General features: G+C 43.4%; 1 protein-coding gene across 1 annotated transcript; it reads right to left on the bottom strand.

The window, feature by feature from the left end:
* Positions 1 to 1,602: 1,602 nt before the first annotated feature.
* Positions 1,603 to 20,973, bottom strand: smad6b (SMAD family member 6b). Its single transcript, XM_080475238.1, has 4 exons — positions 19,453 to 20,973; positions 16,681 to 16,737; positions 15,123 to 15,200; positions 1,603 to 2,292 (listed from the first exon to the last, which is right to left on the bottom strand). The coding sequence occupies exons 1-4, from the start codon at positions 20,240 to 20,242 to the stop codon at positions 1,751 to 1,753; spliced, it is 1,467 nt and encodes a 488-aa protein (XP_080331364.1). The 5' UTR covers positions 20,243 to 20,973; the 3' UTR covers positions 1,603 to 1,750.
* Between the last annotated feature and the right edge of the window lie 2,818 nt (positions 20,974 to 23,791).

Below are 23,791 nucleotides of genomic sequence, written 5' to 3'. Positions count from 1 at the left end.
GTAGATGTGTATTGTCGCTTGGCTTCTCCCCAGCGCCGTCTAATTAGGCCCCCTCTCATACGCTCTGTGGTGGCTTGTCTAATCTGCTCACTATGTGTCTTAGCTCCTCGCCACCCCATATAATTGTCTGCCAGTTCCTCTCCGGTGGTGATGTGGGCCCTTTTCCCATAACAGAGACACAAAGGAGCAAGATAATGGCCCCCAGTTGTAGGGAAGAGAGGGAAGGCAGAGACAGAGGCGGAGTGGAGCCACTCCTCTCTGCTGTTTGAACTCTACACAGTCTTGGCTCCAGACAGACAGCAGGCCTGGAGGAGGCTTGTCTGGGCCTTTATGGAAGGGGAAGATGGATAGAGACGCTGCACTCTGCTGCATACATCACCAGAAAGAAACATTTTCAACAAACAACAGTCTATTATTAAAAAAAAAAAAAAAGAAGAAGAAGAAGAACCTACCAGGTCTCTGCCTTATATTGTTCAAAAACAAAAAAGCTCATCCAACCGTCTCATTTGTGAAAGGACTCACTTAAAAACACACAAATCCTAAAAACTGCAGTTCAGTGCTCATTAAATCAGAATCAGAGTGTCACTGAATGCCTCCATTGCTGAATGTTGGCAGAAATACACCCCCCGCCCCCCTCCCCCCAAACTACCATCACCGCCAACCTGACAACCCAATACCAGCAATTATGAAGGAAGCCAGCTAAACCACATCCAGCTTGGCTGTAGTTTTTAAGATTCCAGTAGGCTTGTAAAACTTCTTGGTTTCTCTGCATACATTCCAGTATCACTGTGGTGGTTTCAGGCTGCTGCATCCCTGGTCCGCTATAACAACGTCCACCATGAGACGAGCTCCAGAGATCTGAAGCCGTGGGCCGAGGATGATGGGCTCGAGTGGGAACACCTTGGGAAGGTTGCTTCATCATTTCCTCCTACACTGTCCTCTACGACGCATTCTCCTTTCAGGCCTCATTACTGAGGCTCCACAGGACCTCAAGGAAATGTGGTTCGGATTCAAAATTTGCATTTTGTTTCTCTTTTTAGGGTTCCATGTGTCTTATCATCATTTCATGTGCACATTTTGTCAAACGACAAATCAGCTAATCAGTCACCAACCTTTCAAACAAAGTCACACACATTGTATCTGGGCCCTAATGGGACAATGGACTTCACACAATTACCTGTATTTTACTAAGCAGTTTCTCATGGTCAGACATGTTTTCCAAAGCAGATAAAACAAGTAAGGTGTCGTATACTGCTGCTGTCCAAAGTTAACCGATACATTTCCTGTGAAACAATGAAAGCGCTAATGAGGCAGACCAAACCAAGAAAGTCATTATGCGAATACTTTATTATCAATGTGTGAATGGTGTTAGCTTTTTGTCTGGATATTAATAGTATATGAAAACTATACACCAAATCCAGGCTCATCCTAATTTTGCTGTATAATTTCAAGTTGGTATTGAAAGATTCCAATATATATATATATATATATATATATATATATATATATATATATATATATATATATATATATATATATATATATATATATATATATATATATATATATGCCAAAGTGCATTTTCCATTTTTTTCCTCTTGACCATATACACATTGCACCATACATAAATAATTACATTGTAAAAATGACTCCGTATTTACAAGTATAATATATATTTCATATAATATATAAAACTTTATATTAAATCTAGGTAGATGATATTTGGGATAGTTTGTGGGGTCCGTCTGTGTTATCTATGGTTGTTGAGGAGAATCTCCAGCCAGCAGGGGCAGGAGGTTATGAACTGTCTTGAATAGCAGGGGCCCCAGCCTTTAGCAAAGCTAATGCGCACACTGTTGGGGTCATAGGGTCCGTCCAGGAGGTCTGTCTCTGTGGCGTGCCTCAGGAGACACGAGCGCTCATAGTCAAACACCTTGATGGAGTATCCTGGCATCACCTTTCGCACCACCAGAGTCCTGCTGTTAGGCACATCCAGAGTCGGCGAGTTGACGAATATGGGGTGCTCGCTGCGGTTATACGCCCAAACGCCGTCGGGCTCTTTGCTGAGGAGAATACCGTAGCCGATTTTGCCTCGTGTGCGCTGAACGGTGCTGCTGCGGTGTTCCAGGTTGAGCTGGCCCAGGCAGAAGCCCGTGCCCTGAGGTAGATCATAGAAGATGCTGACGGAGTGCTCATACACTGTGTAGAGGCGACCCACACGAGTGCGGTGCTCCCAGTACGCCACGTTGCACCAGTGGCTCTGCTTGGGGGCATCAGGAGACATACTGGCATCTAGAAGAGACAGACACAGCCATCAAACAACACATAAACAAAAGTAAAGAGGGACAGTAAAAAGGAAGGGATGAGTTTTAAGAGATGAATCACTTTTTATTGTTCAGAGCAGATGGTCACGTTATAAATACCGATGGACGCATTGTATTGAAATGTAAACCTTGTATAGATACCACTGCATGGAAATCTGCCAAATGCACACACACACAAACGCTACTATACATAGGGTGGAGGGTGTAGTGAGGTCAGAGAAGCTAAATGTCTGAACTCTACTCACTCTGCCTCAAGAGGGCACTGTGGAGATTAAACAAGAACCACAGAGCAAAGAAAAACTCAATGCGCCTTACGCATGCATATCTCAAGACAGATCATGTTCATTAGAATGAAATAAGGATTTCACAAGTTGCTTTAGATCATTAAATACATCCTTGCTTTATTCCACAGGAACTAAAATAAAAACCTGGTTTCAACTGTTCAAAAATAAATAAACATTAGTTGGACATTTTGATAACTTAAAAGAATTAGAAGAACAAAGTTGGCATCTCATTTCAAACAATTCTCTCCAGTAAATCAGCTTCTTAATTCAGTTTTCATGGCTGCAGCCTGTGAACTCTGTTCAGTGACAGCCCTCAGCACTGTGAGTTACTGCTCCCTGGGTAGACTTCGAACTTCAACACACACACACACACACACACACACACACACACACACACACACACACACACACACACACACACACACACACACACACACACACACACACACACACACACACACACACACACACACACACTGCAGAAGCTGATTCCAATCTGGGGTACAAGGAGACGAGGAAACTACGACACACACCAAGAGGATGAGGGAGCCCCTCTCTCCCCTTCTTCGTCTTCCTCACATTCCACAAGAGTGGGGGTGATGGGTGAGGGCCAGCAGGGGGGTCCCCCTCCCCCTCCACCCAGCTCTTCCCCCTGCTGTGGGCCCAGGGACGGCATTCAGCTCCCTGACAACTTAGCACAAGCCCGTGACCCGCTGACCCCCCAGCCTTCATGCTATCAGCTCCCATTAACTCACACACAGAGTGATGCCATTATTTTGCTTCACAGAGTCTATTGGCACAGAGGATTTAAAGCCTGGGCCTGTGGCCCCATTCCTTTCAGTCTCTCTGCTCTCAGGGCTTAATGACCGCCCGCCCCATTAACAAACGCCTTTAAGGTGGAGCATCGCAGATCCACACTGCAACAAAATGCCTTGTTCAACTCCCACCAAACTAAACCTTTCTGCTGAGTGACCCACACTAGTAAAGTTTATACAAAGATTAGCCAAAACGTTGACCAGACTTGCACAGACAAAACGCCTGCTGGTCTAAGGCCCTCTGTGTTATGGAGGGGGAGGAAAAGAGTGAGTGAGAGGGGATGTGCAGAGGTGGGGGGAAGCTGCAGACAGGCTCTCTGTGTGTTTGCGCACACACTGATGGCTGAAATGACCCCCTCTCTTCAGGGGCCCCAACATGCATGTGCCATTAGTGAATTCCACACTCCAGCTCCTCCACTCTGAGCTCAGCTTTTACAGCAGCACGACTCGGCCACACAAAGAACTCAGCCCCAACTCGTTTATGGCCCTCAATTGTCTCAAATCAAATGGAGCCCACACATCAAGGTAAACTCACTTTGAAACTGTGCACAGGAACACAAAAGCCCAAATGGCTACTGTCTCCTCCCTTTCAGACAGAAAGAATAAAGGAAAAACAATTTGGTCAATAGTGTCTAGTTTTCACACATCCATAGCCTGGGGCAAAGATAGCCAGTAAGACTGTGTGAGGATCAGGAAGAGGAATGAGCAGGACAAAGGTTAGAAATGTATTTAGTGTTAAGTCTGAGGCCTGGCGGAAGACAATGAGCACACTAGGAGCCGGACCTTTTCCTGTTGCTCTGTTGTGTTTAGCGTCTACGTGTGCCTTTGCGCACACGTTCCTGAGGGAAATCCACAGCGTGCTTCAGTTTTTGTTCTGAATTTGTGTGATCTAGCTAAATTGGAGTCCGAGTTCAGTCGTGCTTTGAGACTACATCAACACTGAGCCGAATGCATGTAAAATGCAGGTTCTGTGCAACACAAAGCTTCCACAGGAGCTGGTTTTGCTGCTGCCGCAATTCTTACCATTGCTGAGTTTGTATAAACCTTTAATTTCCACAAACACGCTGCAACGCCAAGCCAGCATTTACAGACTTGCAGTCTCCGAAGCTGTGCCTGAATGTTCTGCAACTATTTATCTACTTTTTCCAAATTGATACAGGAGAGCATGAAGCCAGGTTTAATTAGTAGTATATGACCACAAAGTAATGCAGATACTCGCCAAACCAGAGCTCCGACCAAGCCTTAAAGTTCAGACAGGAGGCGGTGAAGTAAGGGCGTGTATGTGCCTCACTCCCGACCGCAGCCTGGACACCCAACTCTCTGAGGCTCCAAGTTGGGTTTTCAGAGGGTCTACGCAGGGCGGAGCCATGGCGGCTGGGAGCAATTACTGGTGCTCTGAATCCATTTAACCCTGCCACCTTTTAACAGCTCCGTTTACCCATTAGAATAGTAGCGCATGTTATTATTGTTATTTTATTCTCAAAAGCCTCTCCTCTTAGTGTCAGTCTAAGAATTAGTGGATGCTGCCACAGCATCGACGCTACACTTCCTGTTCCTGCAGCCAGAGGTGAGAAGTTCATAAACTCTTGTGTCTTATATAACCAGACTCTGGGATAGGATAAAAAAGTGGAGACACATAAATCTGCAGCAGGTATTTGGTCCACGCTGTAGGAATATAAGGACATACTCTATTTCGCTTTTAGCTTAAATAAATAGCACACCAACAATCTTACATTTTAGTGCATTTAAAATAGACATGAATGCTTCTATCTGTGCACGTTAAAAGCATAACCACACAGTAAACAACAGACATGCAGCAAATGCTATTTCAGCATCAAGAATTTTCCCTGCACTGTTTGATTTCCACAACATGTCGTGAGCTCCATGGAAACGGTCACAAAATGTTGATTTTTCGATTTCCCGGCGGCCTTTCTGATTGGAAGAATTCGAGAATCGAAAGCGGGACTTCAGATCCGTCAACAGGTTTATCTCAGTTCACTGGAACTTTGACAGCAAACAGTGACACATTCAAGCGTCTGCACACAGAGGAAGACTGTCAGCTGCAAGTGTTCCCGGTTTGATATAAAATATTATTATTATTCTCTTTTGGGAAAAAAAGAACACTGCATGAAGATAATCAGACACGGCCAACAGCCAAACTAAAATCTAACAATACTCAAGTAAATCCTTGAGATGAAAATGCTCCTCAACTATGAACAGGAACACATACTCGCAAGGATAATAAGTAAAATTACTACTCAAGGTTCTAGTTCTAGTCAAGGACTACAAGTGAATAACTATAATTCACAAAAGAATGTAGTGGTGTATACCATAAATGTAAATTAGTTATTTCAAAACATTTTTTCTCATTCAGAAGACATTATTCAAGCAACACAAACAAACTGATCACGCTTACATTGAGAACAAACCTTTAAAGACTATGTTAAAGACCATTTCCCCAAGACTCTTCCACAGGTTTACATACAGAAAATAAGCAGATGGCTCCGCCATGAATCCTCTTCACTCGAGGGCGAGCCGGGATAATTACTGTTAAGTACACAAAAATGAGGGCTTGAAAGTTTCAATAGCAATCCTTGATGATCATCCAGTAATGCTTTTAAAGATAGTATGAAAAGGAGGGGGGTAGTGCAGAGGGAGAAACAGAAAAAAAAAGCTGCCCCGGGGTAAACACTGCTCCACAGCCTTGGAGTGAGATGAATGGGAGGCCGAGTGTCAGGGACAGGCGGACAAACAACAGCTTCCCCTCCGTGCTAACATCTCCCCACCAAGCTCCGGGGCCACCCCTATTATACATCATCTCTCCTAATCCAGAGCAGGGAGCAGAAGAGATGCACACATTCCTCGGAAACTTTGCTCAAGAGGGGGAAAAAAGAAAAAGACAAACATGGTTGCCAGTCCCTTTACGCAGAGCAGTCCAGGAGAGGGGAGCAGCGGCCTCTCATCCTGTGCCAAGGATTGGATTCCCCTCCAGCTATTAGCCTCTACCAATGAACTGATTGAGTAAAAATTGAAAACCAATTCATACTTTTGGTTCATTACCAACCCAATCCAATTGGATTCAACTGTCTTGTGCACTTGAACAATAAAGTGGAACTGAAGCAAAAAAAAGCCTCCACTCCCTGATCAGAGAGTGGTATGGCTTTAATTCTGTAGACAATGGCTCCCACGGGCTGACTATAACCCCTAAGCAGGCCACATTTAGGCTGGCGTCTGGACTATCACTGCCATCAAAGTCGGCTTTATCAGACAGACACGCTAACTGAAGCTGCTCTTACATGTCTATGGATTTTTCGCCCCGAGGTCTGGCCTTTCTCTGCTGCGAGAGATACGGCGACAGAGATAGATGGTGGGAGAAAACACTGCAGGAGCTCAAGAAACTGAAACCAGTCACCAAGATCTTGCTGGTCACAATGGGAATGCTTTACATTGTCATCCATTTCCTCCTCACTTTCCCTCCGTTTCTGTTTCAGGATGACCCCGCAAGGGAGGAAAAGTGCTGTACTCTTGATAAGAGATAACTAACAGAATCCATAAATTAAATCAATAAACAACAGAGGGTGTAAAAAGCACAGGAAGCTAAGGGGGCTAATAAGAAGGAGCCGTCTGGGTGCATGAGTGAGGCTGCAGGTTTGAGGGAGAAAGCTCTTTTTTTCTCCGAGGGGAAAAAAAATGTGCTGCTCATTTCCTCCAAACCTCTGCAATGTGTCAGAAACATAGAGCACAAGTGATGGTGGAGATCCAAGTGAGGCCTACGAGAGTCTTTCAGGGCATGTAAAAGCTCTGTGAAAACTGTGGGGGATGTTTGTGAATGTGTCATATCTACAGGCAGCATTAAAGGCCTGCGGTGTCTGAGGGACCATCGAAGAAAAACAGTCAGGGAACATCCTGCTGGGTGGCTGTGCTCTTTCACCTCCTAGTACAACCTAATCTTCATTTGTGCACGTGTGTGTGTGTGTGTGCGTGCGTGCGTACGCACGTGTAAATGTATTTGTGTGTGCGTGTGCATGAGTGCAAATGTATTTGTTTGCTAGTGTGCGAAAAAGGCTTGAGCCAAGTAGGCTGGAGTGTTTGATTGGAGGAGACCCTGCACATTCCTGAACCCCTCCCCTGGTTGTGCCTCCGAACTTCCTACTCTTGCGAGGACTGTGGGGGGCAGGGGTTCAGTCCTTCAAGGCTTGTATTTGATGAATTCTCACCTGATCACATGGCAGGTCTGTGCAGTTTAAAGCCATTGCTTGCAAACTTTAAATGGCTCCTTGATTTAATTGGATGTTTTCACAAAGTGGACACACTTTTCTCACAGTGAGGGAGGAAACCGTCCTTCGCTTGCCCACTTACTCAAGCAATGTTGAAGGCTCATTTTCCAATGAACAATAACAAGAAACTCTATTATTACAAGTCATATCGGTCTGACTAATTTAGGGCGAGAGGTAGGCATTTGGTTTCCACAAGGTTGGGAGGTTGAGCCGCTATGATGGACAGAGTTGCCATTCAAACAATGGTTTTCTATTGATTGGCCCAGTGGATCAGAGTCTGTGAGAAGAATGTGTTCTGTCAGGATAATGTGGCACCAGAGTCTCTGTTTCAATCACAACACTTGCTCGACTGTAACCCACACTGCTCCACCGCGGGCATCCAGACACCAGCTCCCCAAACAAAGACAACTGTTCCCCCCGTCTCCCGACAAGTCGGCCTTTCACAGCAAGCAAGACATTCATTAAAAATGCAGGAGTGAACATTTCCAATAATTTGCAAAGTCCTTCCCTGTCAACATCTGCAAAAAATCTTGAAGCTAAAGGGTTTGGCAGGATTTCATTAAGTAAATTATGTGTTGGCAGTCACAGAGAGGGGAAGAGGGGGAAGCTACAGCCAGACCTCTAATCTAAACCGTACCCTGTAATGCGACAGTCTGACTGCACATACTGAGCCACACAGCCAAGGCTTCAGAAACGCACACAAATAAAAGATAAGTGAAGTACGCATGAAAAAAGTCAATGTCATTTTCCCTGTGCAACACAATCAATGACAGTTTTCACACAAGCAGGTTTACAACATGTAGTAACTACTAGTTGTAAAAAAAAAACCTTGATCTCAGAGTACAGTTCGCTTTGAGTAAAGTTGTTTTAGTTAGTCCGATCTGAAGAGTTTCAGCGTTTTGGGAACAGGATCAAAGACTCGGAATTATGACGATCATACTTGGCACCATGTAAAGACAAGGGAAAGGAATGAAGATATTGCTCCAGTAGATCATGTACACGATAAGGAAAAAGAAAAACATAATCTAGTCTCTCAATTTACATGTGTTTTATAGAGAGAAAAAAAGTTTCACTAACAAGTAGAGGACTTCTATTCTTCCCCTCCAGCTGTAAAAGGCTTGTGTAGAGATGTCGAATGACATGGGCCTCTACAGTTAATCCACACACAGCATTCTGGAGGCTCAAAGAATGCACTGGCTATTCTGAGTTTTAAAAATACTGACAGCCATAGGTTCAGGCACAACTGTCAATGCTCCTCTTGGGAGGAAGGAAAAAAAATCTTAAATCTATTTTCGCAGGCAATCAGGCCACAGGCCTAAGTCATAGCTGGCCTGAATCATTGCTAGCCAAGGCCAGTGTCTGGATTTCTAATTGTGGGTAAAACGGTCAGAAAATAAAAACAGCATCCACAACTGGCACCTCCTTCACGACTCCATGCCAGGCAACGCAAGGCTAGCACATTTACAGAGGCCAGCTCAAGTGGAGTATTGTTCTCCCTCACAGCTTTGAGAGGAGGCACACTAAAATGCTAAACTAACAGTTGGACATTCCTTACATTTTTAATGGCATTGCGCGCCCTTTATTTGTTGCTGTAACCCTCTGCCCTGAGCTGAATGAATGGCCCTATTGGTGGAGGCCGGTGCTGTGCTGCGGTGCGAAGGGAGCGAAGATGGCAGCAGTAGCCCTCCCTGTGCACACGTCCAGATTAGCTCACGCACCGTGTTTGCTGAGGTAGAATATGGGGCAAGAATTATAGCGCACCTCGTGTTATTTCTACAGACTGCAGTTTCTCTTTGTGTGCTAAAGTCCTAAAATGAAACACGGGCCACCTTTTCCTGACCAAAGCACACAACACAGTGTAAATCAAATGACAAGCACAGCACTGTGAGGTTAAACTCACAGTCATGTATGAGGCTGGAGATTTATCTCCATCTTTGAGCCCTTCTGAAGTCAGTCAAACACCCAGCAGCACTGGCACCACACTGGCTGTGCCAGACAGTTAGGAACTAAGCTCAGCAGGCCAGTTTCTGTTGACATATAAGAGGTTTCAGGCCTCTCCGAGGACTGCTTTAGATTAGCGTGGCTTTCACTCTGCACGTACAGATCACATTACCTCGCCACATCCAGAACTTGCGTTGGGAGTTCCAATTCACAAAACAATCCAGTGTAAAGATGAAATCCCAACACAGTGTCAAGAAGAGTATTCTCCCTATCTCTGGGACTAATGAGGATTGGTTTAAAGTGGTTTCTTCAAAATCATAACGTATCACAAAGCTGCAGTCTGGATTGCATTTGAGCTTTTAATTATGCATCAGATTGTTTCTAAAATCAGCCAAAAACAAACAAAAGTGTACAAAACAATTCAACGTTACCTCATGCATGTAATTATGGATGTACCTTGAATTATATGTTGATTAAAGAACTTTTACACCCTCTGCGGTAATTATTGCCACAGTTAACTGCTTTTAGACATGCTCAGTGGACACAGCCGGTATGTCTGTATCATTACACTACCCCTTAGCGATACCTCCACCCAACCTCTTCACACATAAAAATATTTAACATCGCAATGGTTAAATTTTGCATTTAAACTGCATTTTAAATGCGTACTGATTCAGGGAACTAAATATGACCTTTGATCTGTTACACCACGACTTCAAACTCATGTTCCTTTTCCATAACGCAACCTGCTGGGTTTCATTGACGGTCTCTGCAACTCCAAAAGTACAACACAAAAACTGAAATGTTATTGTGATCGCATGAAGATTTTCGTGTACACTAATGGGAAAACAAACTACACCCCAATCAGAGCATGCACACAAAATGCAGCACCCTTCCATAAACAACAAATCAAGACAACATACTTTTATGTGCTTGATTATGAACTTGATTAAGTATCGTCAGTGTCAAAACTTTAGTCAGAAAATGTTGAAAGCAGATTTCTGACACACCAGAATGTAACAATGCTGAGAATGGGAAAATGAAAAATGGCCTTATCGCTCTTATCAATGGGCTCTCTTTTCTATGTGTATGTGTGTTACGTAAGGGGAAACGGAAGCCAGCGTCCTAGGACAGGAACGGATACTTGAGACGAGGACTGTGGGTACAGGCCCTACACCACGACACAGAGAATAGAGGACAAGACCCTTCAGGATGTACAGCAACAGCCCCGACACCCCCAGCTTATAATGGACCCGGCAAACTGGACATGACAAACGGGTGAGAAGAGCCCCCACGCGTCCCCTGAGATTCTGGCCTTCTCTTCAACATTCCATAGTCTCCCCCCACTGTTAAAGGGGCAATTCACCGCCCCGCACTGCTACAAAATCCAGGCAGCCTTTTAAAACAGGATGTTTGTCTGAGGCCTCCTTCCCCTCAAATAAACAATCCACAAAACCTGATTTTGGGAGGCAGGGTGGAAGCACTCGAGTCACATTATTTCCACATCCCGTATCCTGGAGCATTCGGGCTCCTGAGGGAGTGTGGGCGGCCAGGCGCTGGGAAGGCTCAGGGCTGCGGTGGAAACCTGAGGCCATGTGCCAGGCTGCAGGGGGAGACGAGCCCGTGTTGCATCACTCTGGGGTCTGTAGGATGGAGCAAGAGCCTCGTACCTCGAGGTGGCAGGGGGCCATGCTAATGCAGCTTCAGGGGTCAGGGGACCACTGCTGCATCAAGAGATGCGACATGTCTGCACAGCAGGAATTCTAAAGCGAGTGTGATGCATGATGTTGTATTATGAAGTCACAGAAAAAGGACCAAGGGGCAGAATGGCTGGTAAACATTTTCATTTTGTTAAGCACTACTTATACTGCTAGAAAACTCTAAAATCCTGTGGCCGCACCATTTCAACTAACAGATGATGTGATCTATCACTCTTTTACAGATCATGTATAATTACAGCCGAGCTGGAAAAAAACAAGCCTTCAAAGACAGGTCAACAAGTATGCATCCAGTCTCATCTGCTTCAATCACAAGAAGCATTCAATGTTTGGATTAAACTGCCTAAATACTCAACACACTCCACAGTCTCCGACACAGTCCCAGCTAACAGTTTGATGCCGAGCGCTCGTCTCTTCCGACACAGACAGGCAAGCTGCAGTTAGTATTGACTGCACAATTTAATTTATGTAGCACTTGTGTGTTAATGTTGTGACAATGCATCTTAATTAATATAAAGACTGATATGAACTGACTAATGATGAACAATAGACGTGAACCTGCAGCGTTGAACTGTTCTTTATCTGTCGGTACAAAGAGTTACAAGAACAAAGCTGCGTAGTCTTTGCATCAGAAGCTCCATGAAAGTGATTCTGTCTCTATTGCTGTGTAAAACAGCAGCAATTCAAATCTTTAGGAGAGTTTCTGATTTCTTTTGCCCACATTGAAGTTGAATATATGACCTAACGTTTAGTTGTCTCTTGAGCGCAGATAATTGATTTAATACATCTGCATACTTTGTAATTCTTTGTAAAACTTTGTAAAAAGAGATTTAAATGGCGGTGAAAGCCTTAATCTGCAGTTAAGTAACGTAGCTTGGCTTGACTGTTATGGTTGTTCATTTGTATGAATTCATACAAAGCTAGATGTTTATTCACAGTGCTTCCACCAACTTAAATGACCTGAGACACAATGACGGTCTACAAATGAAGCTTCGAGTGAGAGAATCCACTGATCTGTTGATACCCTTTGTCCCTCTGTAAGCACTACGACATAGAAGAAAGAAACGGGACAAAGAATCGTGTCCTTAGTGGGTCCCCTGCTCATTTCACCCAGAGAGATCAGTAATCTCAACATATGAGCATGCACACAATGTGTGATGCTGACAAATTTCATTGATTAAAAAAAGCAATCTGTACAATCATCTTGTGTTAGTCCAAACCATCAGGGAAGGTCTACATTATTCATTGGACACAAAACCTCACACAGCCAAAAAATGCATCCTCAGTGACTGAAATCCTTATTCGTGCCTTCAGACATTCTGAGCAACAGCTGGCCAGAACAGTATTATAATGAAGTACTGACAAACATAAAGAGCCCCCAATGTCAGAGACAATGTGAGTGACATAATAAAATCAAAACACCCCCACAGACAGCCATACAGGAAGCAATGAGACCTGCTTCAAAGGGCTTCATTCTAATGTCCACACGACAAGGCCCACGCCACGAGGAAATGGGTGTGCTTGCAGGCTGGGCAGGGCAACACCAGCAGAGGCACATTCCCTCGTACGCACAGCACTCAAGGATGTTATCTATGTGCCAACATTAAAGCTGGGCCCACTTGTGACGTAAACTGACATCACAGAGAACACACAGGGGTTAAAGTAGCAGGAGGTATGAACTCCACACATGCATACAATGCTGTGCAGACAAGAAAGCTTTTTCAGAGACAGCCAGAGATAAATACACCCAAGATTACATATTTTTTCAAGACAGGATTTAATGGCATTTTATTCATTACCAATACACTAAATACTCTGAAATAGAAATTCTGTTAAAATTTTGCTGAATGTATTGTGAAAAGTGGTGGAACGAACTGATCCACCACATCGATCGGTACGCCATTGTGCAATGCAGAAGAATGCTCACTGGGTATTTCTGTAGCCCCGGGCTGCAAACTGTACTTGATTATTTGACGAGACCCCACCCACCAGTGCCCCCCAGATTCACTTTTAAGAGGTTTACTTGTTCTTGCACCAGGGGTGGAGTCTGGATCACATACAACTCCCGTTACACACAGACACTCTCTCAACCTAAGCTGGAGGGGGGATTCACAGGGAAAGTCATCCCCAGGTCAGCTCAACACAGTGTAACTTGACAACGTACATTGCAGGCGTGTATGTGAAATTAGAGCTTCAACAGGAAAGCTTTATAAAGAGGAATTCAGGCTCTTGGTCTTATGGTGGAATATGGTTTGAAAGGATGGTTTGAGTTCCTGTATCTGTGGTAAGATGCTGATGTTTCCCCCCTGAGCACAAACTCTCTCAGGGAGAAATTGGCAGCGAGTACAAAAACACCCTCCCAATCAAAGGTCATTGTCTCGTCTAAGTTCAACCTGCTGAGTGTCCCAGCCAATGTGGAGTGATCGGGCCGGGCCTGAACAAATAGCAGTACAGTTAGAAGAAACCAAAGACTAGCATGTCTAGATCCATCCTCACCAGAGTCTCTGAGGAATTGTGGTGCGCGCTCCGACAAGCCCCTCATTTGTTGACTCAGGGAGTGTCGCCTGGCCATGCTGAGGTGGTGACAGCCTGTGTGCCGACAAGGAGGGGGACTTTTCTGACTGGATAATTCACTGCCAGGTAGCCATGTCAACTCCTCAGTGCCCAGGCCTCTGAGCCATGGCAGGCCCTCCAGCAGGAAATGCAGTTCCCTGCAGCCCCCACCCTCTCAAAAATGGGGCACTGACTCCCTGTTCACTTGATACTGTGCATGCTGGCTATGGCCTGAGCACGGAGGGGGGGAGGCATGCTTACTATACGCCACGAGAAGGGAGTGTTTCATTTCAAATCAGAGGACAGGACTGTTTCTACTCGCCTCCTTTGGTGTGGCCCCATTCACAGGAGTAACTCCATTTCTGTGAACCCAGCCCTCCATGCACTCACAGCCAGGGTAGATCGCTTTGTATGTATGAGTATTTGCACACATGCATGTGGACAGCTACGTGTGCTTGTGCGTGCTTCTGAGAAAACTTGGATCTTATTACAGTTTGATCCCACTCAAATATTTCTTAAAGAAAAACAGAGGAGGGGAGGCCGGCTCTGAAGGAAAGGCTCACGCCCCACTGAACCTCTGCACTGCATACATTAAAACCTTTATCTTTAAAGCTTGCACGCTTTATAATGGCCCTTAATGAGAAAGAAGAAAATATGGAACGACTGTCCTATATATAAAATCACACGCAGCAAAAGCGCATTGTACTGCTGTTCATGTGCACTCCTGAAGAGTTGCGTGTCGATTTTTTATTTTTTTTTATCAGCTGGAATCGATTTAATCATTTCAAAAACAGAAAAACAGAACAAGCAGTCAAGCTTTGTTTTTTTTTTTTACAGCACAAATACCTTGATTCACCGCTGGAATTAATTGCAGTTAAAATAAAATATGTTCTGACCTGTAAAGCGCTCGATATGAACAACTGAGCAAAACTGTGGACATGTACGCACGTACAAACACACCAGCATGGAGAATGTCATTCAGGCATACTGATGAGTGCAACGCTTTATTACAAAACAAATATCAATATTTAGACCAAGCCAACCAAACACTCGATCTCATTGTCCATCACAAAGTTTAAGTTCTGGTTTCAAGAATTATTCTGGGTTATAGACTTGCTCCTCTCCGAGAATGATGAATTTCTAAAATTGGTTCAAAGCCTTTAGGCAGTCCTTGTATGGTGACTGGTGACAGTTGTAAAAACACACCCACCTGAAAATTCCCCCGGCGTGATGTTTGGTGAGCTGGCCGCCTCAGTTTCAGTGTAAGACAATGTGGAGTCTGACAGATCTGTGGGGAATAAAAGGCACAGATGAGCTTTTCATCACTTAACAGAAAGTATGTCCACTCTGCTATTCACTACTAATTTCACATAATGCATACTTTTACTCATCATTAGCCTGGGTATGTCTTCAGTTTGACAAAAGAATAAACTCTTATTGCATGCTTAATTCATAACAATTAACACCATGCTGTGCGTCATCCCATCGTGAATAACCTGGCAACTTCACTGATAGCGTTTATCTAATGACACCCCCCCCCCAATGCAGCCAGAAACCTCAGTAGCACTCTGGCTTGCAGCCTCAGCCAGCAGTCAGTCTCTCTGGTCCCAGCTGCTCCCAGTATGAATGTTCAAACCACAATTATTTCAAACCTTCTGTACAAATTCAAATGATTTGGCTCAAGACCTACAAAAACCTATTAACTGGAGCCTTGGTAAATATTAGTTAAATATTCCTGAGCGACACAGCAACATTATATCAGCTAATTTAGGCATTCATTATCTGGAAATCAAAAGATGTTCCTAAAAAACTTCCTTTAGGAGCTTCGACCTCATTGTGCAAAAATCTTTATGTCAATAAGTTATGGTTTTTGTGCATCTTTGATAGACACAAAGTACACTAAAGGACAGATTCATGAATCTATTTTGAGGGTAAATATATAGGTGTGATTGGAGTGCAGTGACGATCAAGCTTGAATTTGAGCACCAATAGCCGCATACAGTATTACTGATGGTGGTCGATGATGCAGCTTTTATAATGTTTTGGCTTCTTCAAACCAGTATGGGTGTAACCAGGTTATTATAATTGTAAACTTTGTGCATGTTTTCCAATTTTGATAATTTCATCAACTTCATGAACGTTTCAGATAAAATATATATTCAAAGTTTTAATATTTTGAATGTTGTTGTTTTTTTAAAACATTTAACTGAGTTTTCAATCGATTTCGAAAAAAATGTGTTTACCATAAAAAAATCCTGCAGATTTACAAAGAGGTGATAATCTATATTGATGATCAATTGTATGATATTCCCAAACATGCACATATGTGCTGTATGAAAATGCTAGGTTACAAGACTGTATTTCACACTGACTTAATCATTCTAATTTATTGATAATGATAGCCTTTATAGCTGTTCACTTTTCTTCTTCAAAGGTTGAGCTGACCAAGGTCTCATCTCGAAGCTGCCACATAAACTGCCGGTCACAGTGCCCCGTTACAGTCATTAAAGCTCTCCACAAACTATGTTCACGTTAGTTCTTGTTAAAACAAAACAAATTTAAAAATTTAAAAAAAAACCTGAAGAAGTGACGGTGCTGTTTACCATTGAGGATCATCTTTTTTTTTAAGATCATTTGGAAAATTAAAAGTCACCATAGCTGAATAACTAACAGGAAGGAGTAAACATCATTAGCTGTGAGTAGATGAAGTCTGGCAGCTGAAGATGACAAATAAAGGAGCAAACATCAGGTTGAAAACGGTTACTTACCCAGTGGCTTGTGTTCTTCATTAGGGGAAAGCCTCGAGTAAGGGGGTGGGGGTGACTCTAAAACACAAAATCGTCAAATCAATACCCAAATCAACGGAGGGAAGCTACAGAAGTTCCTCTGCATATGGAAATAGTATTTTGTATAAACCATTTGAAATGAAATGATCAGACAGTTTAGAGTTGAAAGATAAACACGAGGTAAGTAAGAAGAATGTGTCAGGAAGGCTTCGGACTTTGATATTAAGACTCAGTGACTGCTACTTGAGGTATCTTGTACTCTGCAGTTGACACAAAGTAGTACACATATAAACTCCCTCCTATTTATATAAAGTTCCACTAACTTATCTCCACAATGTTTATAAAGTGATACTCTCTGTGAAGTCATTCACAAGTTCATTAATAAAAGCTCGAAGAATAATGGCGCGTCGAATTCTAACAAGTGATGCCTCAACACATCAGTTTGATTTGATGAAAAAAAAAAGAAAAAAAAGAAAGTATTGCAGTTTCGTGCCTGAACTCTAAAATCAAATTATTTTGTTCACAAGCTTGTTAAAAGGCAAATAAAGCAAACAGGACCCATTTGTTTCTCTTACTTGAGCACATATTATTCAAATGACGCAGTCGTTACTATGACCACAGACTAACCATAACTTTTAGTAAGTACTTCAATAAATACAAGTAAATCTCTGCTTTTCAACTTCATTGTGTTCAAAGAGCTCGACTTTATCTAATAAAAAGAGCTGCAACGAAGAAAATAACTTGCACAAGCAGCAGAGCACAAAGGAAAGAAAACTTTGTGAGTGCACTGTGACCTCGCCTACAGGGAAAATGGGAAGGAGAAAAGCATAATAGCAGCGGGTCCTTTAAGAGTGGCGGCAGTAATTGCCAGGATCTGAACTCAGTCACTCAGATACACAGCGAGTCAGTCTGGCGCCAGTAGTATGCAAACTGTATATTATCACCACTCCTTCACCTAAATAGCATGAGGGGACCTCCTCAGGACAAAAGGGCTTTTAAAGCGCAACTTGAAACTGATCTCATTCGAAAAGTATAATGCCTGGCAAAATAAAAGGGAAAACTTTTTGTCCACTTTAATCCTAGCCCTCCTCCTCAAATTATATGCCGTTTTAGTGTACAAAAGCACTTACACGAAACCAAGGGCAGGAGTTTCTTTTATCAAACAATTTCCAGGCATGTTTTCAAACGCGTTTTTATAAAACATTAAGTCATTTTTATATCAACACAGCACAATTCATGTGCTGAATTGTAATCATGATTTAGTTTTTTGTGTGTTTGTTTTTAACGTCCATATCAACACTGTCAAACCCAGTGATTAAGGTCTTGATTCAAAGCCCCCTTCTTGAATAGCGTAAAAGAAATACCAGCTCTATCGAGCCACGCATGAGCGCATGTGAGCTATGTCTACTACGAACCTCAGCCCCAATATGGGGCATGCCCCCCCCCCCACCCCCCCTCTCTCTTTCTCTCTCCCTCTCTCCCTCTCTCGTTCTCTCTCTCTCTCTCTCTCTCTCCTTGCAATCCTCTTGGTAAGGTTAAGTGGTGAAAAGCTCCCAGCATAGCCTCACATTCACTCTGACGTAGAGAACAAATACCCAACTATCCTTATCAAACACACATTTTAATTTTTTAAAGGGAAACACCATCAACAAATTCATGATAATCTCTGATCAATGTGGACTCAGTGTTCCGACAAGAAAGCCACATTCATACAAGTTTCCCACATTTGCTCAACATGAATTGTGGGACTTCTGATTCCGAGTGCCTGTCACGGCCAGCTGGCTTTAGTAAACATGGATGTTATGGAAAATCCACCTCCTGTGCCAGTGAGGAGACAGAAATACTGACGCTTGCATCTTTACACATGATACCAGGCGTTGTCATCGGGTCAGCGGGGTCGACTGGCCCAGCGTTTAAGGTTTTCCAAATCACAGGCCCTCCCCCCCACTGCTAAAACTCAATCTCTTTAATATAGGTCACGGAGGTTCGGCCATAGATAGATCATTGATTTTGAAAATCAAGTTGAATCCTGTATCACACACCAACTCCACTGACATGTGGCACCGAGTCCAAACCTCTGACAGACTGAAAACAATCACCTACATGCCATAGACTGCTGGCAAGAACTCTGCAGGAAAAACAGTGAGGAATTGAAAACAGCTGTACCGACAATCACACTGGAGGTACTGACACATTCAGACAAACTCAGGCTGTCACATACTGCACAATATCAGCTTGTACACTGAAGTAATTGGAGGACAGCAGCAGAAACAAACAGGACTTTTTTTTTTTTACTGGGAGATAGATACAAAACTGTACTGTATTAAACTGCAAGAACTATGTACTGACAAACGCATTAAACTGTTTTTACAAGTTTAAGCTTCTTTTTTTATCCACAATGTAACCCAATCAGGAGGATGTATTCCAACTTAACTCTCACAATTAAACTGTCCTTTTCAAGTCAATTTCATGATCATGAACTAATTCAATAGATCTTTTAATATATATGTGTATAAAATCCAAGCAAAACAAAACACTAAGGCAAAGCAAACATTTCTAGAGTGCATTTCAGAGAAATGTCATTTCTGCTATGTCTCTATAAATATGACTTTATGTCAAACTGTGACTGCCTCAACCAAACAGAACTGTGCTTTGCTGGATCGAGACGCAGTTTTGCAGAACTGAAAAGAAACAAATGAGTGGAGGATGATGAAGGTGGAGGAGGGGGGCGCAGTGTGCTGCAGATGCTCTTACCTGGCCCACAGAGCCGGCTGTAGTGATAGGGGTTGCAGCATACAGTCGGAGCGTCCAGGGCCCCGAAGCTCTTACACTCACAGAGCGGTTTGAGCTGGGCCGAGTGCTGGAGGTCAGACCAGCGGTACAGTTTACACACAAGCAGCTGCGGGGACGCCACATGGCCGCCCAACCTCAGCTCTGTCCGGGAAATCATAACACAGTCGCTCGGCATTCCCTCCCTGGACTCCACCGCCTCCAGTAAGGTATCCAGCGCTCTCTCCTTCAGCCTCTTCAGCAGAGAGTAAGTGGCCGATTTCAGTTCCTGCTCCAGCATCGCGCGCGGCATCGTCTCCTGCGCCTCCGGGGAGCCGCCGTCCCCGGCTCCGAGGCTCCGCAGCACAAAGTGACACGACCCCGGGTCCCGGGTGCCCTGAGCCGTGTCCGGACCCCGGAGCTCCGAGTGGTCCCGCTCTTTAAACAAGCAACACGTCACCGTCCTGCACTCGCTGTCCTGCAGGGAGCGGGGGCTGCCCTGCTCCGGGACGCACACCGCGCCCCCATCTTGGTCCGAGGTGACCCCCAAGCCGCTGCTTTCCACGGGGCACACGCCCCCCGCGTCCCCGACGAGAGACCCGCTCGGGGTCATCGGTCGGAACTCCGTCTTGGGAATCTTTTCAGGGTTGTTGCCGAACAGATCGTCCCTACAGCCCTCGCTACTTTTGCCATTTCCATCTTCCCCTTCTTTATCTGGGATCAAACGGCTTCTCCAGAGTCGCCGCACAAGACCTGAGCGTTTCGTCCTGAACATACGACAACTTGACAATCTATATGGGTTTTTTTTTTTTTTTATTATTATTATTATTATTATTCTTGTACGGATATCCGAATGTTACAGATACTTCTCCGGTCGTTGCAAAACATCAATGACGGTCAAACGCCGTGCAACACATGCACAGCCAACTGACGAGCATCGATGGTCAGATCGCAACATTAGAGAAAAGGAGATTTTGTTGCAACTATCAACAACATGACCTGCGGTTCAACGCGCTGCAGCGTTTCCGAATTAAAAGACGCAAAACTCGGTAGAATAAACCAAACGGTGGCTGGTTACCCAGGGTCACCGCGGAATGGACTGTTTGTGTGCTTGTTACAAACGAAAAGGAGAAGCAGAACACATGGTAACATAACATTAAACACCCTGCAACATAATCCAAATGCGAGTAGCCTTCAAGCCAACGCGGCTGCTCGCAGTCCGAAACAGTTCTCGACTTTCAAAAAACCTCGCATCTACTTTCTCCACCGGCACGGAGCGCATGGGGCACTTCACTGCGATTTAATCCCAAGTTTCCAAAAAACAAAAAATAAAGAAGAAGAAGAAGAAGAAGAAGAAGAAGAAGCACAATGCAGGATCCCTGTCTTCCCTTTTGGAGCTGTCAGTGGACTTCTGTTTCTTAAAATCCCCACACAACAAAATCCATGCGAGACGAAACTATAAACGAGATGATCAATCCGGAGCGAGAATTAGCGCTCCTCCGTCTCTGCTCACATCCAAAGCAAACTGCAGCCCGGATCCCTTTCTTTCTCCGTCCCCCCCTCCTCCTCCCCCTCCTCCCCCTCGCCCTCCTCCTCCTCCTCTTCCTCACACACACACACACACACACACACACACACACACACACACACACACACACACACACGCATGCACGCACGCACGCACGCACGCACACACACGCACGCGAGCACACACACACTCTCACACACACACTCACACACACACACACACACACACACACACACACACACACACACACACACACACACACACACACACACACACACACACACACGGGGCCCCCGAGGAGAGCGGTGGAGCCATTGGCTGACTACCATCATGTGCTAGTCTAGACACTTTGGCGGCTGCACTGATTGTTGCGCAAACAAGGTTTCAAGTTTCTTAACTCTTAAAGGCGAAACACCCCACCTCTCGTTTCTAACGTCAAACTTTAAAAAGAAAAAGAAACCAAAAAAAAAAAAACTCATCCAGATCTAAAGTCCGTGCTCACTTGTATCTGTCCGAGGCAGAAATAAACAGATTACCCCCCCCCCCCACCCACCAAACAAACACACACACTTCTATTACAAACGGTTCTCTGTGTTTTTCATTAAAAACATTCAACACAGGCATTAGCTTGAGATCTAATAACATGTGAACACCCCGAAAATTCACTAAAATGACCACACACACGTGCACACGATGTCATGAAACAAATGTTTCATTGCAAAATTAGGAACATTATTTTCTATTATATTTAGTGAGAAGTACATCTTTAAAAACATGGTAATATCTTAATTATACAGGGGATATAAAAATATAAACATAAAGATGTTCATTGTGTCATGTCTTACTTCAGGAAATTGTTTCTATTTAAGCGACAAATAAGTAGGGAAAGATAGTTTTTACCTTGCTGACTTGTTTCGACTGTGTCTGCAGATGATGCTCTGAGGAAGACTGCAGCTGAAACATGCCACGACCTAAAAAAAAACCCAAACAAACACCCTCTTTCCCTACTTTATTTGTCACTTAAAAAGAAACAATATCCTAAAGTAATCAGTCCTTGTTGAAAATTGTATTATGTGAACATAATTCCCCAGCATGTCTTGTTGAGGGTTATGGGTCATATACATTTCTGAATATAAGAAAATACCAATCAATTACATTTGAGGTCACCTTTAATGAGACAACTCATGGACAGATTTGTTGTCTGAACAAAATCTCAACCCAGTTCTTTCCTTAATTATGATGTCACTCTTAATTGTCATCCTACAGCAGACATTGCAATACCTGGCAGGTCAGCACTAAAATGTCCACATGTGAATTTAGACTAGTGAACCTTTGCTTTCCTGTACAACCCAACATATAAGCAGGTTATATAACCACTATACTACGCGTGAATGCCGTGTTTCCTTTGGGGAAGCTGGCTGATGCGAGTTGCCCCTTAAGTGACCCCCACTAGTGATGTGAACTGTGTATCTAGTGGAGGCTGGATTAAAGGTGTAAAGAAAGATATAATAACACATATAGAAGTTCTTGTGAAAGCATTCCTCATGGAAATCCGTTCAACTGTATTTTAGCAGAACTGCATTAAATATAGTGGCATAAAGTTACTTTAAAGTTCAATAGTCACCTTATTATAATACTAATAATACTTCTAATAATACTACTGCATCAAAAGTAAGTAGTAAGTTTGTTGTTTCTTATAGACTGACCACTTTGCTTTTAGAAATTAGCAAAAAAAAAAAAAACAAAAAACTCAATGCAGCTAACCTTTAGTGTTTCACTCTCCAGATGAAGCGTTTTGTGCTGGCACATAAATAGCAGCAGATTTAATGAGGTGGCGCAACATTATGTAAGGCCACTCAAGATAACAATAGGTTGAAAAAAAAAAAAAAAAAAAAAAACACAGCGGTGCAGTGCAGAGGAAAGCTTTCAAAAATGGTTAAATTGTAGAAATTTTCTGTAAATTTCATTTGATTCTTGTGTTTTTAAGGCAGCACAGCCAAAACGCCTGGGTCGTCGTCCTCACACATAACAGGAGGAAGCAGAGATAAATACACAACCCTGAAGAAACACGCAAACATGTTTTGTTTTTTGTTTTTTTTAAAGTAATTACGGTGTTTTTGTTTATACAGTTTTTTTTTGTTTTTTTTTATTTACATAATCAAACAATAGTCTTTGTTCCTTTTTCCTAGCTCTTACCGTAAGACGAAAACAAATGACCTTTCTGACCATTCACCCTTTAGGTGACGCATCAAATGAATTCCCCCTCACCTTTTTTTAAGTAAATTTTTAAGTTTTAAGTCAATAACATAAAACTGCTGTTGATAATTCTTACCCACAGACTATGTGTCACCGATGATCTTAGTGAGAAACAGACTGACAGAATGTAAAATTCTAGGTATGTGTGCATAACAAACTTCACTATTGGCAGGTTGGTATGGATACTATGATCACTGGAGGAGTTCTTAAAAGGAATGGGGTCACTACAGAACGGCCTGGCATTGTCAGAGTTAACATTTCCTGGCACAAAGGACTGAGAGCAAAGCCACACCCCTAAATGTATCAACATGATCCAAGAAGCAAACTTTGAGGAGTAAACACTTTTCATTGGTCGAAAACTTTGAAGCCATACCCACTTATGAAAAAAGCTACACCCTACATAAAACTTGAGAGCAGTCATGAATGAAGCTCAATTATTCGACTACTGGGGATGTGCCAAAATGTTGTTCTGCTTGAACAAGACCCTTCACTGATATAATGCATTTGAAACAGTTATTTTATGGTGGTAATTATCTTTAG

Source organism: Lipophrys pholis (genome assembly GCF_963383615.2).
Source record: "Lipophrys pholis genome assembly, chromosome: 11".
In the NCBI taxonomy this organism is placed as follows: domain Eukaryota; kingdom Metazoa; phylum Chordata; class Actinopteri; order Blenniiformes; family Blenniidae; genus Lipophrys; species Lipophrys pholis.
Note: the sequence above shows the minus strand (reverse complement) of the source record. Positions and strands in the feature narration are given on the sequence as shown.